This window comes from Capra hircus, chromosome 14 (assembly GCF_001704415.2).
Source record: "Capra hircus breed San Clemente chromosome 14, ASM170441v1, whole genome shotgun sequence".
Lineage (NCBI taxonomy): Eukaryota > Metazoa > Chordata > Mammalia > Artiodactyla > Bovidae > Capra > Capra hircus.
In genome coordinates, this window is record NC_030821.1 from 9,014,693 (window position 1) to 9,032,001 (window position 17,309).

Genomic DNA, 17,309 nt, shown 5'->3' on the forward strand with positions numbered 1-17,309 from the left:
ATGACTTGGAAAAATAGAGAAAACTGAGTGAACAATTCAGAGACAAGGAAGAAATGTTTCCACAAATAATTGTTCAATGTAAGCTTATTTTCTTAGCCCATGAAATGAAATTTCTGTTTTTTTATGAGAACTGGCTATTCTGTTACCAGACTGGGCAGTGGCTGTCTGAATGTTTCTGTATGAATGAAAATCTCCTCTCCCAGGGGAAAAAAAAAAAAAAGATAAGAGCATTTAACAAAGCCTCTTAGGTTTCTGATTCAGAAATGGCAGTCATTTGATATACTGAAAATACCCACTTCCCAAAGAAGTAAATCTAGATTCTCTGACTACATCCTGCATAACAAAACCTCTCTGGTTTTATGATTTTTGCATAGCTTGTCGGGAGAAGGCAGGAATAGCTGAATGCTTCCTGGTTTCTTTAGCATAACCCAGCCCACTTGCAACACATGCCCAGACTACCTCATTAGCCACTGGGATATAAGCCAAAACATAAGACTACAGTCAGTATAAGCGGAATTACTGGCAAGAGCGCTCTACACCAACTTAATACTGAATCCACTACTTTTCCAAGATCAGAAAATAGTACACTAACAGGTATCACTTATCTCATTCAGACAAAAATTCATGGTTTTAATCTGCATCTTTTATCTAGAATAATTAGCTATACCATAATAAAACATGCAGCCCGGCTGCATATATATATATATATATATATATATATATATATATTTATATATGCTCTTGTTAATCTCTCTCATTATTTCCTGGATAGCTTTGACATTGTAAACCACAGACGATTTGGAGCCTAGCTTTGAAGGGAGGTGTTCTACAACAATTTTTTTCTTGTTTAAAGTTTAATCTACAAGAGGTAATCTGAAAATGACGGGGGCAAAGAGAAAAAAGAAAAGCATGCCCTGGAGCAAGATGCGTATGCCCCGTTGTGAAGACTTTAAACAGTGGTGCAGACGGCGGCTGCCTATTTTGGAGTGGGCGACACATTACAGTCTGAAAGAAAGCTTGCTTCCGGACGCTGTTTCTGGGATGATGCTGGCAGTTCAACAGGTGGCTCAAGGTAATGTCCCGCATTTGATTTTCATTTTATACAGAGTAGATATCACTTTGCTTTCTTGGAAGAGTGTTGTGACCTAGGGTCTACTAACAAAACTGACTTTAATTAACTTTTGGAGAATAAACACATTGAATATCTGTGGAAACTTTTGTGTTTTCCTACTTGTCGTTTGCTTTCTTTTTGTTGTTTTTGAGATATATTAAGCATCAAACCAATTTTTAATGGCATTGTATATTTGCAATTAAAATTCATACTATATGAGTAAAAGATCTGTAATTGTGGGACAATGAGTTTTTATAGTTTGACTTTATTGATACAGTTTTCTACTTAGGCTGAATCAAGCTATAAAGTATCACCTGGTGTGAACATATCATTTGTAAACCTAATTAGCAGCATACAATGACCTGTTGTAACCTTGAGGGTTGCTATAAGCAAGGAATAGAGCTTTCTGTACATAAAGGAGGCTTTTGGCCAAGATCATTATTTGCAAAGAGAATCCTCTGTCCTTAGAGCTTACATTTTACTGTGCATGCCAATTTAATTCTGTATCACATTATGTACTGTTTATTTCTCAATTATAAATTTAAACTGGTGAGAAGTCTGATTTTCACTGTCCCAAAGCTGTTTATAAACGATATTCTAGATTTAGATAGATGTTTCTCTGGGTAAAAACTATTAGGTAATTGGTGTGCATACGGTGTATGAGCCTGTGTGGGTTGTATGTGTGTGTGTGTGTCTGTGTGTTGTGTTTTCCTTAAAGATATATTCATTGTATTTTTAAAAACTAGTTCAGGTAATAGCTTTCTACCTTAAAGATATAGTCATTGTATTTTTAAAAGCTAGTTCAGGTAATAGCTTCCTACCTGTAGCAAGAAAAATCTCAAGATTTTTCAGCCTTGAGAATTTGTAAAATGTTCCTTGGCACAGATTCTTTAGATTTATATTTTTTTTTTGCAGTTTTACTACCTCCTGGCTTGAACTATTTTTCATACCGTTAAATTATATGCACTTTTCTAATTCTGTAGCTGGAACAAACTGGTTTGTCTGTTTGTGTTTTTAGTATGATTAGGAACATCTGCTCTGGTGGCTTTAAGATCTATAGTACTATCATACTTCCTGGGGTTCTATTTCCCCGAATAGTCTCATATTTTTAATGACCAGTTTGCTAAAAGCAAAGCACAGTAGTCTTTCATAAAAATGCAAAGTAAATAACAGATTAGGCCATTTTTTAGGATTATTTTTGTTCAATTTTAAATTCAAAGTGAGACACTACCATAGACTTTAAAACTAAGATGATGAATTTACAAGAGCTTTTTCACCAGGTAGTTTCAGTATATTTTATGAATTTATTTTCTTTCATTTATTATAAAGTAAAAGAGAAATATATATTTTAAAAAAATTGGTGTTTTCATCTTTCTGAAATATGAGGTTAGAAAATTTGGGGATATGATAAAGATACCTGTGATATATTATTAGTATTATCATTTATCTGTTTTTGGTAGTTGACTGTATGACTTTTCTTTGGTATGGAAATTGAGGTGTTTTGTTTAATGAGTCATGTATTTTACTGGGTTATGAAGAAATATGTTGGCCAGCCCCCAGTTGATGAGAAGCACAAAGCTTACTCAACTCTTGTGTCTTGGAAATTATGGATCTGGCTTTTGATTCTCCCAGAAGACTCCCAGTGATTGGGCAAGGAAGGCTACACTGCTAGAAAGAACTTAAAGGTTTTTGTTGGTGTATGGAAAGACTAATTCTGGACAGAGAGTTGGTGATGGACAGCGAGGCCTGGCGGGCTGCGGTCTGTGGGGTCACTAAGAGTCAACACGACTGAGCGACTGAACTGAACTGAATTCTTCCAAAAGTACTTATTCTTTAAAAACAATTCTCAAGCTTTCTCATGATTACCCATGATGGGTAAATATCATAAGCTAGGATTTGTTGTAAGGGGCCTTGTGCTAAATCCCTTATGTGCAATATCTTCCCCTCTCCCAACAAAATCCTAAGTGACAGTGGTCCTCCATTTCCCACCTGAGAATGTGGAAACTTAGACAAGTAAATAATTTTCTCTGGACCTTATACTTGATAAGTGGTAGAGTCAGGACTTGATTCCAATGGTAACACTCAACATTTTATGCTTTATACTCTACACTGCCAAAATAAGTAGACTTTTTCATAATTCCAGTCTTAGTAACAGAAGGCATTTCTTGGGAAAGGTGCAAATGTCCTTCCCTGCAAATTACCTTTGTGTTTGGGCTTCCTAGGTGGCGCTAGTGGTAAAGGCCTAAGAGACGCAGTTTCGATCCTTGGGTTGGAAAGATCCCCTGGAGGAGGGCACAGCAAACCATTCCGTTATTCTGGCCAAGAGAATCCCATGGATAGAGAAACCTACTTGTTTTTTTTTTTAATTCTTTGTAATTCTTCTTTCTCAAGATATGCAATTAAAATTAAGGTTAATGGAAACTAAAATTTGAGTCTTTTCTATATGTCAACTATCAAGGAGCCATTTTAAGTTACTTTATTAAAGATTTCCCAACTGTTAAATATAGATGCTTGTTAGTCATCATAATAACTGATTCCTGTGTAGTATTTTCTGTGTTGACTATACTCTCTCTAAACTCATTTCTCCTCTTGGGCTTTAGACGTTGCTCTTCTGTTCACCTTCTGCTGCCTCCCTGGCCTTCTCTTATTATGAGCTTTTGCAGATTTGGCCTCCCCTGTTGTTGTTCAGTCACTCAGCCGTGTCCGACTCTTTGCAACCCCAGGAACTGCAGCACATCAGGCTTCCCTGTCCTTCACTGTCTCGCGGGGTTTGCTCAAACTCACGTCATTGTCAGTGATGCCATCCAACCATCTCATGTGTTGCTGTGTCTCGTCTTGCCCTCAATCTTTCCCAGCACGGCTCCTACTCTATCTACCCATTCAACACTAGTGTCCTGGAGATTGAAACCCTGGGCCTTCTCTGAAAATGCCTCAGGCTATCTCATCTGTGTAAGAGGCTCTAGCCATCATCACTGTACTTTCTTCTCAACCAGTGATCCATATATTCAGCTAGACAAACCTAGAATTGCCTGAAAGCATTACAAATGCAACACTAGTCTGCTGGAAGAAACAAACTGAATGAAACCACCATCCTTACCAGAATTATAATAATAAATAATAATAGCTAATTTTTAGACACAAAAGAACACTTGACATATATACAAAACTGAGGCTCACAGAGGATAACTATCTTGATTAAAGTTACACAGTAAGTGAGTTAGAAGTGACAGGATTTTAACCCAAGTAGTCTGGCTCCAGGGACTATGTGCTCCCCTTTCCACCAAGCTTTGTACTAGACTGCCTCTTATATAGTCTCAAGTCATTCTCAGCTCCTTCTTCTCTTTCACTGCTATACCCACCAGGGTACAACCACCCATCAGGTCCTGGTGTTTCTGTTTCCTAAATATCTTTCCAACCAAGCAATCTTACTTCATGTCCCTTGCTATTGCCCTGGACCCCTAAATGACTGAAATAATCATCTTGCTAGTCTTCATTGTCTGTCTCCTCATGTAGGCCATTCCATGCTATGTCTAACCATCTGTTCAGTTCTATGTTTAGAATTCTTCCATGGCCCTCTGTTTCCACTGGGATAAAGCCCAATTCTTTAGAATAATCTGTTAGATCATTAATAATCTGGGCCCCTTAATACACAGGTCTACTCAAAGAGATCTTTCCTCTGAGAATCCCTGCCAGTCTTCTGGAAAGATGTATCTCCTACTCCCTTTGTACTTTTTACATATCTCTATAACAGATTGTATTGTATTCTTTTGGTACAATTCTTTATGCACTGGTGGGTAAGCTTAGGATGGAATGTTTTAATCTTTATACTCTCGCTGGTTTATATATTACCTGGTGCATAGGCACAGGTTTTCAGTAAATGTTTCTTGGAATCATGAAGCAGTTTGCCTCCTAGAGACTTTTATTATTTTATGGTATCTTGCTGCCACTCTCGGAAGGGAAATTTAAATTTATTTTTATATTTTAAAAATAAACGTAATAAAGATACTGATAGTAAAAGATATATTAAAATATGAATAATTAATTTCTTCCAATTCTCCTCACTTTCCTGAATTTATAAACTTGTAGTCCCCCAGACAAATATGATAAAAGGTTTACCTGCATTCCCTTTGTCCCCGTGTTTAATTTTTTCTCAAGCCAACATTAACCCATCTAGGTGAAAATCTAGATGTCCGGCTTCTCTTGCAAAAGGGAAATAGATGGCCATGAGGGTCTTATGTTTCCGTGTGGGGAACATCTTTTGGCTCCCTCTGTAGACAGGGCATGCGCTTTATATTCTGCCACAGTCCCCATCATTCACACATCTGCTGCCACCCTTTCTCCTGGTTTCCTGCCAAGTGTGAATTTGTTTCCTCTGACAAGGCACTTTCTAACATGTTTTGTTGAAATGCCCTGAACTCCCTCTTGAATAAAATCTTTAAGAGGGGGCTTCCAAGTGGCAATGTTGGTGATGGGCAGGGAGGCCTGGTGTGCTGCAGTCCATGGGATCGCAAAGAGTTGGACACGACCGAGCAACTGAAATGACTGACTCCAAGGTGGCGCTAGCAGCAAAGAACCGGCCTGCCAACGCAGGAGAGGTAAGAGACGCAGGTTCAGTCCCTGGGTCGGGAAGATCCCCTCGAGGGGGGCAACATACTCCAGTATTCATGCCTGGAAAATCCCATGTACAGAGGATTCTGGCAGGCTACAGTCCATAGGGTCGCAAAGAGTTGGACATGTCTGAAGCAACTTAGTGGCGTGCGCGCGCACGCGCGCTCGTGCACACACACACAGACACACACACACACACACACACACACACAAGATTAGGTCCTTGAATCAACAGGAACTTCAGGTCTCTGAACCTGCATCAATATATTTTAATATACTTTATTTCTTTATAATTCTATAATTTTCTATAGTTCTATTTTCTTTTACTTATTTTAAGAAAGTATTCTGGGAAGGAGTTTATAGACTCTAGAAGATTGCTAAAGGGGTCCCCAAAATATTTCCTCCCCAAGGTAAAAACATAAATGTAGATGTGCTTATTTTAATGAAAAAAAGAAAAGGAACTTTAGGTCATTCTTTCACCATGTTCAAATATTTCTTAGAAATGATTTGTGTTTTTCTTAAATGTTAAAAACATTTGGGAGCACTCATCACTAACATCAGGTGAAAACCATTATAGCTGGCATGTACCAAAATGTTCTTTAACTGACATCTCACTGCAGAATGTAGTTTGAGGATCAACAAACGAATGTCATTAATTTAAACATGTCACCGATATGGTTGGCAAGTTAAGCAGTATAAAACTCCTAAAGTGTAAATACTTGAGTTCACATTCTGCCCTGGATGACCACTTGAGGGAAGATTTTTTTTTTTTCAGTCTGAAAACTCAAGCATTGAGACAGGGTGGAGAGCTAAAATGCATGACTTACCATATAAGTACCTAATACACTGAGGAGGAATATGAGAATGTTTTGACTTGCATTCCATGGGATCACCTAGAATTTTTGTTGCCAAATCATGAAAATTTTATGCTGCCATAGGGCTGTCTGATATTCAAACCACAGTGTTCCAGGCCACAGACAAAGGATGGACGTTCCTTATAATAATGTAGAACTTGCGGCATTACTGGGACCAAAATATGTGGAAGCTGATCTTCTTTGTACTCCTGAGGGCAGCTTAGCGACATGTGGAACAGTAAGTGGAATTCCTGGAAGCATTCGCTATGAAAATTAAAGGCTTGTCTGAGAATTTTCCCTGCATGGTTTCAGCCTTGAGGCTTAAGAGATGTAGCATTAGCTACATATCTCTAACCTAACCCTCTTAATCATTATAAACATGTAGATTATAATTTAGAGAAATTATAATGATTTGTTATATTTATTGAATGGTAGCTATTCTCTTCTCTAAGAACAATGGCAGCCAAATATTGCTAAATAAATCGAAAGTATACTACTTGCCCTGGGGCTTCCCTTGTGGCTCAGCTGGTAAAGAATCCGCCTGCAATGCGGGAGACCTGGGTTGGGAAGACTGCCTGGAGAAGGGAAAGGCTGCCCACTCCAGTATTCTGGCCTGGACAATTCCATGAACTGTATAGCCTGTGGGGTTGCAGAGTCGGACATGACTGAGCGACTTTCACTCACTCGCTCATACTTTCCCTGACCTCCATAAAAATGTACCCAGGAGCAAGGAACGCTGCTGGGTTTTCACTTCTCCATTGTCTCTCATCCCATGATGCACGCTCTTGCCCAAAGCTCTGGGCTTCATCCAGCATTTCTAATTCTCTTTCTTTCTTAAATGTAAATTAATGGTGATTTGTGTGTTAAAAGGTTACTTTTGTATTTCTGCAGTTAGAATAATACTCCCTGTAATATTTAGACCAGTTCACATGGAAGAACCAAGACTTTCCATTTTAGAGTGTTGAAAACTTGGGAAGGTTTGCAACAAAACAGATTGGCAGTGGTTGTGAAGATAAGGTATGTGGCCTATATAATAGTACACTTCCGTTTTTGCCAGCCAGGATCCATCCCTGCTTTTAGTAATTTTTGTAATTAATTACTTTTAGTAATAATACAAGAATTGCTGTTAGTAATTCTTGGATTTGTTTTAAGGAACAATCCCCCTGCCCCTTCCATTTTTGGTATACGTGGTTTAAGTGAGGTTCTAATTTTTGCTCTAGGCTGATCAGTGAAATAAGTATCCCTCGACCAGGATTCTCAGCTTTGGGGACCGACTGGAGCCATCTTGGTGACTAAAAGAACACTGGTGCCTGAGTCTCATCTCAAACAATTAAATGAGATTTCCCAGGAGCAGTTCCCACACATGGACAACGTGTGTTTCTTCTTTTTTCAATTGTCCCAGATTATAATGTGCAACAGGGTTGACATCTGCATCCAGATAGTTATTAGTCCAGGTGAAGACTTGGGGCTCATGTTGATAATGAGCACTGTTCCTTACACCAGGTCAGTTACTGGTTCAGTCATGGCGTTTTCTCCTCTAGGCACAAGGAGGGTTTACTATACCACAAACCAGTCATTTCTTACTTTGAAATGGTGATGCGATACCTGTCGCCTGAGAGTGGTCCAGTCAGTCTGGATCTTGGGACATGTGCAGAACCTTTGAGGAAAAAAAGGAAAAGGCATCTTCCTTTGTGCTGGGACTACTGACAGTAAGGATGACATGCCTCTACATCTTCCCTCGGCTTCGAAAGCCTGGAGATGAAGCCGACACAGCAAGGGGGACAGTAGAGAGAAACCGAGTCCTGATGATAGCTAGTACACTTCTGGCTTTTCACTTGCAAGTGCAAACACTTTTTTGTTGTAAATTAGGTTTAAGTTGGGTTACTTCCGGTCACCTTAACTTTGCATTTGAGTGTCATTCCAATTTAAATTTTACACAAATTGTCTCCAATTTTCTAAATCCATCAAGATATATATATATATATATACTTTATTTATTTATTCATTTATTTTTACTTTATTTTACTTTACAATACTGTATTGGTTTTGCCATACACTGACATGAATCCACCACGGGTGTATACAAGCTCCCGATCCTGAATCCCCCTCCCACCTCCCACCCCATATCATCTCTCTGGATCATACTTTATATTCATATTCATTTTCATGAGAAGAGGAGATTGAGGTTCAGAACCTTGGGTACTCAGTACTGCTAAGAGAGACTGAAATATAAATCTACCAGGCTCCACCCCACAGCCCTTGCTGTCTTCTGTTCTCGTTTGCCTTGAGTACAGCAGACGCAACCTGAGCGGGACTAGGAATGACAGTGAGAAGCACACTGCACATCCGCCCCTGAGGCTGCCCCATCCGTGGTGACATGCCAGCTTCCTTGATGAAATAAAACCCTGAGATTCTGGTTGAGAGGGGAGAGGAGTGGGCCAGGCGGAAGGAGTACCTACACCAGAGCTCCTGTTCTTTCCCTTGAGAGCCGCTCATGCCCCCTGCTAGACTAGCTTAGGGTGAGGGACAGAGGAGAGATGTGCTTTAATACTGGCCTGCGAATTCAACAAACAATAAATAGCTTTTACCATGTGGCAGAGGTGGCTCACCCCCTTCACAGATCACAGCCTTGTCGTAGTGAAGGGGCTTGCACAACTCAATGAAACCATGAGCTGTGCCGGGCAGGGCCACGCCAAATGGATGGGACACAGTGAAGAATTTTGACAAAACTTGGTTCACTGGGGTGGAGAAGGAAATGGCCACCCACTCCAGCATTCTTGCCTGGAGAATCCCATGGATGGTATAAAAAGGCAAAAAGATGTGATGCTAGCTGAGTCCCCCACGTTGGAAGGTGTCCAGTATGCTGCTGGGGAAGAACAGAGGGCAATTACCAAGAGCTCTAGTAAGAATGAAGTGGCTGTCTCATTTTAAAATTGAGTTTTTTCCCCCTTTATTTAAATCTAATTATCTAACAGCAAATATTCCTGAATGGAAATAACAGGCCAAAGTTGAGTGGTGCCTGCACCCTTTCTGTGGGTGTGGGCTTTGCAATTTGTCATAATCCCCAATATCCCTTATGCTTTTACATTAATTCTGCTTCACTGCTGTTATTCATCCTCTTCAGGTATAGAATAGGAAGTTCTCAAACTCAACTCAAAGACACTGATTCTCCAAACCCATCAAGGCATTCAGAAAAACAAGATATTTTATGTAAAAGACAAACTATAAATACCCAACTTTTCTTTTTTACACAGGCATGAACTTCTGAAAAGGTTTTTCAGGTTACCTGGATCTCACTCATATTGTTTTCATCCTATGTTCTGGCCGCACTGAATGGATCTTAGTGTTCTAAAGGGTCATGCTTGTTTTGCCTCAGGACATTTGCATGTACTGCTTCCTCCTAAATGGATAATTTTTCTCCCCTGACCCTCTTTATCTGAGTGTATTTTTGCATACTTAAGCTGGGTTAGGTTAGTAGTTCTCAACCTTGCTCGCATATTTTAATCTCTTTTGGCACTTGAAAAAATACCCGTGCTCCAACCCTATTCCAGTTAAATAAAAATCTCTGAGAATTTAGGGCAAATCATTTAATTTGTACCTCAGCTTCCTCAAGTAATGATAAAAATAAAGTAAAATGAGCAGCTAGCATTGAGAACTATGGATTTTCAGAAAGTACTTGATAGATAACTCTATTTTGCTTTCCCACTTATCCAGTTCGCTAACACTATCACATTTGTTTTTGATTTATATTTGACTTTTCTTCTAGGCTATTAGTTCTTTGAAGGTATAGACTGTTTATAGTCTAGGTTGACCAACCGTTCTGGTTTTAGCGATAAATGTCCTGAGTCCTAAGAAATCCTTTCAGCTCCTATCAGTGTATTTGGCACATAGTAGGTACTCAAATGTTTCTTGATGGTAAAAAAAATCATAACTCAAATGATAGGATAGGGCTTACCTGTGCCCACTCTTTTGGGGGATACTGTTCTCCATAGACACTTTTAATCTCTTACAGTTTCTAATATTTAAGCTCATAGATATATTGATCATGAAGCTTTTTGACCATGATAATTCTTTATTTTCACTCTTGTGAAATCTCATCTGTACAATATGTTACAGGATGAACCTATTGCCTTAACCTGTCTAGTGATTAGAACCGACGATCTTTAACAGTACTTGTTTGTGAACCAAGAGAATGTATGTCTATAGGAATTTTGTTTTCAGACAGCTATATTTCTTGGATAGATGCAAATTTACCCTGGGAGATCCACTCTTTAATATAACTTAACCCTGAGCCCACTGATGCAGTGAACCAGACAGCTGATCACATTGTGGTTTATTAATAACTGTGCTAAGACCACCATAAACAGTTGCCAGAGGGAAATAACTTTTATCATTACCCACACAATTTGTGTTTGATTGTTTTATATGTAATTCTTGGGAGATCCTACTACTACCTAATTATTTTGTTTTTAAGAATACTAACGTGTCTTCTAGGGTTCTTTATTCATTTCTGTTTTTAAAAAGTACTTGAAAAAATACAGGCTTTTGCTATGTTTTTGGAAAGAGAGAACAAAAAGGCAACAACCTAGCCCATAATGGCCTTGTTTTTCCCTGTCTCAAATTTGTACAAAAATACATGAGAATATGATCTTGTTATTTCAACCTTGAGGATATTCTGGTGTGGGAATGTAAGGGTGGGAACATTTTCTTAATGAAAATTTGCAAAATATTCCTTTCAGCCACTTTTTGAGTAGCTTGTATAAATCCAGGGAGCTGCCAAATAATATTGTGTTTTTATTTGGAAAAATGAAGAATGTACAATCCTATCTAATAAGAATGACAGGAAATTAATATCTGGTGATAAAAATTGGGTGAACATAGAGAAAAAAGTGACAGTCTTAAAAAAACACTGGCAAGACTTGAATAGCTAAAGATACCTGGTATTATAAGATTATAAGATACCACTTCAGCATTCTTGCCTTGAGAAGGCCATGAACTGTATGAAAAGACAAAAAGATATGTATGACACTGAAAGATGAACAACCACCCTCCACCCCCCAACTCCCACCAGCTTTACTACTGGAGAAGAGTGGAGAAATAGTTTCAGAAGTAATGAAGAGGCTGGGCCAAAGCAGAAATGACACCCAGTTGTGGATATGTCTGGTGGTGAAGCAAAGTCAGATGCTGTAAAGGACAATATTGCATAGGAAGTTGGAAACTTAGGTCCATGAATCAAGGTAAATCGGTAGTGGTCAAACAGGAGATGGCAAGAGAGAACATCAACATTTTAGGAATCAGTGAACTAAAATGAATGGGAATGGGTGAATTTAAATCAGATGACCATAAAAAATTAAAAAAAAATCAGATGACCATCATATCTACGACTATGGGCATGAATCTCTTAGAAGAAATGGAGTAGCTTTCATATTCGCAAAAGAGTCTGAAATTGAGTACTTTGGTGCAATCTCTAAAACAACAGATGATCTTGGTTCACTTCCAAGGCAAACCCCAATATCACAGTAGCCAAGTCTATACCTCAACCACTAATGCCAAAGAACCTAATGTTGAGTGGTTTTATGATATGACATACAAGACCTTCAGGAACTAACACCAAAAAAAAAAAAAAAAAAGATGTAATTTTCATCATAGGGAACTGGAATACAAAAGTAGGAAGTCAAGAAATACCTGGAGTAACAGGCAAATTTGGCCTTCGAGTACAAAATGAAGCAGGGCAAAGGCTAACTGAGTTTTGCCAAGGGAATGCACTGGTCATAGCAAATATTCCCCTCTTCCAGCAACTCAAGAGACGACTGCATACAAGGATATCACCAGTCAATACAGAAAACAGATTAATTATATTCTTCGCAGCTGAAGATGGACACTCTATATAGTCAGCAAAAACAAGATTGAAAGCTAACTGTAGCTCACATCATGAACTCTGTGTTGCAAAATTCATACTTAAATTGAAAAAAGTAGGAAAAACCACTAGGCCATTCAGGTATGACCTAAACAAAATTCCTTATAATTATACAGAGGAAGGGACAAATTGATGCAAGGGATTACATCTGACAAAGTGCCTGAAGAACTATGGATTGAGGTTTGTACAGGAGGCAGTGATCAAAACCATCCCCAAGAAAAAGAAATGCAAAAAGGCAAAATGGTTGTCTCAGGAGGCCTGACAAGTAGCTGAGAAGAGAGTAAAAGTGAAAAGCAAAAGAGAAAAGGAAAGTTATACCCAACTTAATGCACAGTTCCAGACAATGGCCAGGAGACGTAAGAAAGCCTTCCTCAGTGATCGATGCAAAGAAATAGAGTAAAACAATAGAATGGGAAAGACTAGAGATCTCAAGAAAATTAGAGATACCGAGGAAACACTTCATGCAAAGATGCACAAACAAGGACAGCAGCAGTGTGGACTTAACAGAAACAGAAGATATTAATAAGAGGTAACAAGAATACACAGAAGAACTGAACAAAAAAAGGTCTTAAAGATCTGGATAACCATGATGGTGTGGTCACTCACCTAGAGCCAGACATCCTGATGTGTGAAGTGTGGGCCTTAGGAAGCATTACTACAAATAAAGCTAGTGGAAGTGTTAGAATTGCAGCTGAGCTATTTCAATTCCTAAAAGATGATGCTGTTAAAGTGCTGCACTCAATATGCCAGCAAATTTGGAAAACTCAGTGGTGGCTATGGTACTAGAAAAGGTCAGTTTTCATTCCAATCCTGAAGAAAGGCAATGCTAAAGAATGTTAAACTACTGTACTACTGTACTCAGTTCAGATGCCAGCAAAGTAATGCTCAAAATTCTTCAAGCTAGGCTTCAGCACTACATGAACTGAGAAATTCCAGATGTACAAGCTGGATTTAGAAAAGGCAGAGGAACCAGAGATCAAATTGCCAACCTCTGTTGGATCATAGAAAAAGCAAGAGAGTTCCAGAAAAACATCATTTTCATTGACTACACTAATGTCTTTGTGTGGATCACAACAAACAGTGAAAAATTCGTAAAGAGATGGGAATACCAGACCACCTTACCTGTCTCCTGAGAAACCTGTATGCAGGTCAAAAAGCAGTCAGACACGGAACAATGAACTGATTCGAAACTGTGAAAGGAGTAGGTCAAAGGTTATTTAACTCATATTTCACCCTGCTTATTAAACTTGTATGCAGAATATACCATGAAAAATGCTGGGCTGGATGAAGCACAAGCTGGAATCAACATTGCCAGGAGAAATATAAACAACCTCAGATATGCAGATGACACCACCCCTATGGAGGAAAATGAAGAAGAACTAAAGAGCCTCTTGAGGAAAGTGAAAGTGACAAAGTTAGCTTAAAACTCAACATTTAGAAAACTAAGATATCGGTATCCAGTCCCATCACCTCATGGTAAATAGATGGAGAAACAATGGAAACAGTGATAGACTATTTTCTTGGCCTTCAAAATCACTGAAGATGGTGACTGCAGTCATGAAATTAAAAAGATGCTTGCTCCTTGGAAGTAAAGCTATGATAAACTTAGCATATTAAAAAGCAGAGATATCACTTTGCTGACAAAAGTTGGTTTAATCAAAGCTATGGTTTTCCCGTAGTATGTACAGATGTGAGAGTTAGACTGTAAAGAAGGTTGAGCACTGAAGAATCAATTGTTTTGAACTGTGGTGCTGGAGAAGACTCTTGAGAGTCCTGTGGACTGCAAGGAGATCAAATGAATCAATCCTGAAGGAAGTCAATCCTGAATATTCATTGAAAGGACTGATGCTGAAGCTGAAGCTCTAATACTTTGGCTACCTGATGTGCAGAGCCAACTCATTGGGAAAGATCCTGATTTGGGGAAAGATTGAGGGCAGTAGGAGAAAGAAGCAACCGAGGATGAGATGATTGGATGGCATCATTGACTCAGTGGACATGAGTTTGAGCAAACTCTGGGAGACAGTGAAGGATAGGGAAACCTTGCTTTCCTCTATGGCATTGCAAGGAGTCGGACATGTGAGTGACTGAACAACAACATGCTATTATATGAAATAGAATTTTAAGAAATCAAATCCTACTAATCACTGTTTCTCTGGAGAGGATCTCAGGGGAGCTCTATACACAGGTTACATTTAGGGAATACATCTCACTTTATTAGCTGAATTATTGTTTAAAATGATCTAGTCAAGTTGGAGTGGGGCGCAACAATTTAGGCCTGAGATTGAAGAGCTATTAGTATTTCTTTTTTTCTCATAAAGCTGAGATTTGAATGTGCTTATGGAAAGAAAGAGACATATTACAGTTAGTCTTGAGGCAGGTCCTGGTCTTTTATTATCATATCAGTAGCAAAATGGTTCAGTTCAGTTCAGTCACTCAGTCGTGTCCGGCTCCTTCTGACCCCATGGACTGCAGCATGCCAGGCTTCCTTGTCCATCACCAACTCCTGGAGCTTGCTCAAACTCATGTCCATCAAGTTAGTGATGCCATCCAACCATCTCATCCTCTGTCGTCCCCTTCTCCTCCCATCTTTCCCAGCGCCACGGTCTTTTCCAGTGAGTCAGTTTTTCACATTAGGCGGGCAACGTATTAGAGTTTCAGCTTCAGCATCAGTTCTTCCAATGAATATTCAGGACTGATTTCCTTTAGGATGGACTTGTTGGATCTCCTTGCAGTCCAAGGGACTCACAAGAGTCTTCTCCAACACCACAGTTCAAAAGCATCAATTCTTCAGCGCTCATTTTTCTTTATGGTCCAACTCTCACATCCATACAGGACTACTGGAAAAACCATAGCCTTGACTAGACGGATGTTTGTTGGCAAAGTAATGTCTCTGCTTTTGAATACGCTATCTAGGTTCGTCTCAGCTTTTCTTCCAAGGAGCAAAAGAGTAGAAGAGCAAAAATACACATATGGGTGGACATGGCCTTTCCCATCACGAAATGCGTCTCCTTCAGAGTGTCCTATTTTGACCCTCCAATCTGCAGCCCTCCTCTTGGGTAGAGGTAGTGGGAGGTGGTGGAGAGGAATCTGAGGACCTGTGCTTTGCCACTTGATCTGAGGTGGTGGCATTGTCACTATCCTAGACAGAGGTGGATGGAATCCAGATATTTGAGAAGGTGGAATTGAGGTCAGATGCAAGGAGGTTAGCAGAAGCATACAAACTCACAAAGCCTGTGAGTATAAAGATTAGCACCGTGGGTATCAACCAGTGGGGACCAGGACCTGAAAGGTCAAACTGGAGAAAGTGTCAGAAGCTCAGTCAAAGTGTAAGAACAACTCAGGATTAGTACCTGGTTCCAAGATTCTGGGTAAAAAAGATCTGGATTGCATAGTCTTTTCTGATTCCTACCAGCCTATGCTGCTGCTGCTGCTGCTGCGTTGCTTCAGTCATGTCTGACTCTGTGCAACCCCATAGACAGCAGCCCACCAGGCTCCACCATCCCTGGGATTCTCCAGGCAAGAACACTGGAGTGGGTTGCCATTTCCTTCTCCAGTGCATAAAAGTGAAAAGTGAAAGTGAAGTCACTCAGTCGTGTCCGACTCCTAGCGACCCCATGGACTGCAGCCTACCAGGCTCCTCCATCCATGGGATTTTCCAGGCAAGAGTACTGGAGTGGGGCGCCATTGCCTTCTCCGACCAGCATATGAGCAGGCCTCAAATTTCGGTAGGTGGGACTGAGCCCACAGGAGTCAGTGAGAAGGTGCAGCTACCTATGAAGAGATATGAAAGGGCAGGAGACATTAGCTAGCAGTCAGTGTAAAGTTGGAAGGAAAGTTCTTATCCTTTCCTGATCTCTGGCCTAATGAGTGGTTTAGAGGGGTGTTATATAAACGTGGTCCTCAAAAAAAAAAAAACCCACTAAAATATACCTTGAGGTCATTCCTGTTCAACTGTACTTGGATAGAGTATTCAAGGGGAAACGGTATCAGGACCTCTGAGAAGCCTTGATGTCCCCGGTCACACTCTGCCCTGTGATCAGTGCCTCCTAAAAAATTAACATTCAACACCTTTGAGCTGGTGCTGGTTTCTGCAATGAACTGCTCACTAACTTCATTTCCTGACCTCTTTGTTATCTTCTGAACCATTTAACCTTGCTTGTGCCTTCATTCACCTGATAATCAAGGCCTTTCTTTGCTTTGTTCCTTTGTTTTTCTTCTCATAGCCTTCATAGCTTTGGATAAGTGTATCATTTTATTCCTGGGCCTGTTCCTGTGTTTATCAGGACTCCATGAAAGAGATCCTAGTACTTTGCTTGACACACTCAGTTCAGTTCAGTTCAGTCACTCAGTCGTGTCTGACTCTTTGCAAACCCATGAATCACAGCACACCAGGCCTCCCTGTCCATCACCATCTCCCAGAGTTCACTCAAATTCATGTCCATCGAGTCGGTGATGCCATCCAGCCATCTCATCCTCTGTCATCCCCTTTTCCTCCTGCCCCCAATCCCTCCCAGCATCAGAGTCTTTTTCCAATGAGTCAACTCTTCGCATGAGATGACCAAAGTATTGGAGTTTCAGCTTTAGCATCATTCCTTCCAAAGCACACCCAGGGCTGGTCTCCTTTAGAATGGACTGGTTGGATCTCCTTGCAGTCCAAGGGACTCTCAAGAGTCTTCTCAAACACCACAGATCAAAAGCATCAATTCTTCAGCGCTCAGCTTTCTTCACAGTCCAACTCTCACATCCATACATGACCATGTTTGACACACTAGCTTATTTATAAATGGAATTGATTCTTATTCAGTTCAGTTCAGTTCAG

At 39.9% G+C, this 17,309-nt stretch overlaps 1 protein-coding gene across 3 annotated transcripts in view; it reads left to right on the forward strand.

Moving 5' to 3' along the window:
- Positions 520-17,309, forward strand: part of SLC26A7 (solute carrier family 26 member 7) — a 139,135-nt gene continuing 122,345 nt past the window's right edge. For 2 of the 3 annotated variants that reach the window (XM_005689247.3, XM_013969360.2), the window contains exons 1-2: positions 520-594; positions 854-1,072. In XM_005689247.3, coding sequence (XP_005689304.2) covers positions 880-1,072 — 193 coding nt within the window. In that variant the 5' untranslated portion in view covers positions 520-594; positions 854-879. Of the gene's footprint in view, positions 595-853; positions 1,073-6,725; positions 6,812-17,309 lie in introns of those variants that run through there. The other variant, XM_018058199.1, reaches the window with a different exon arrangement.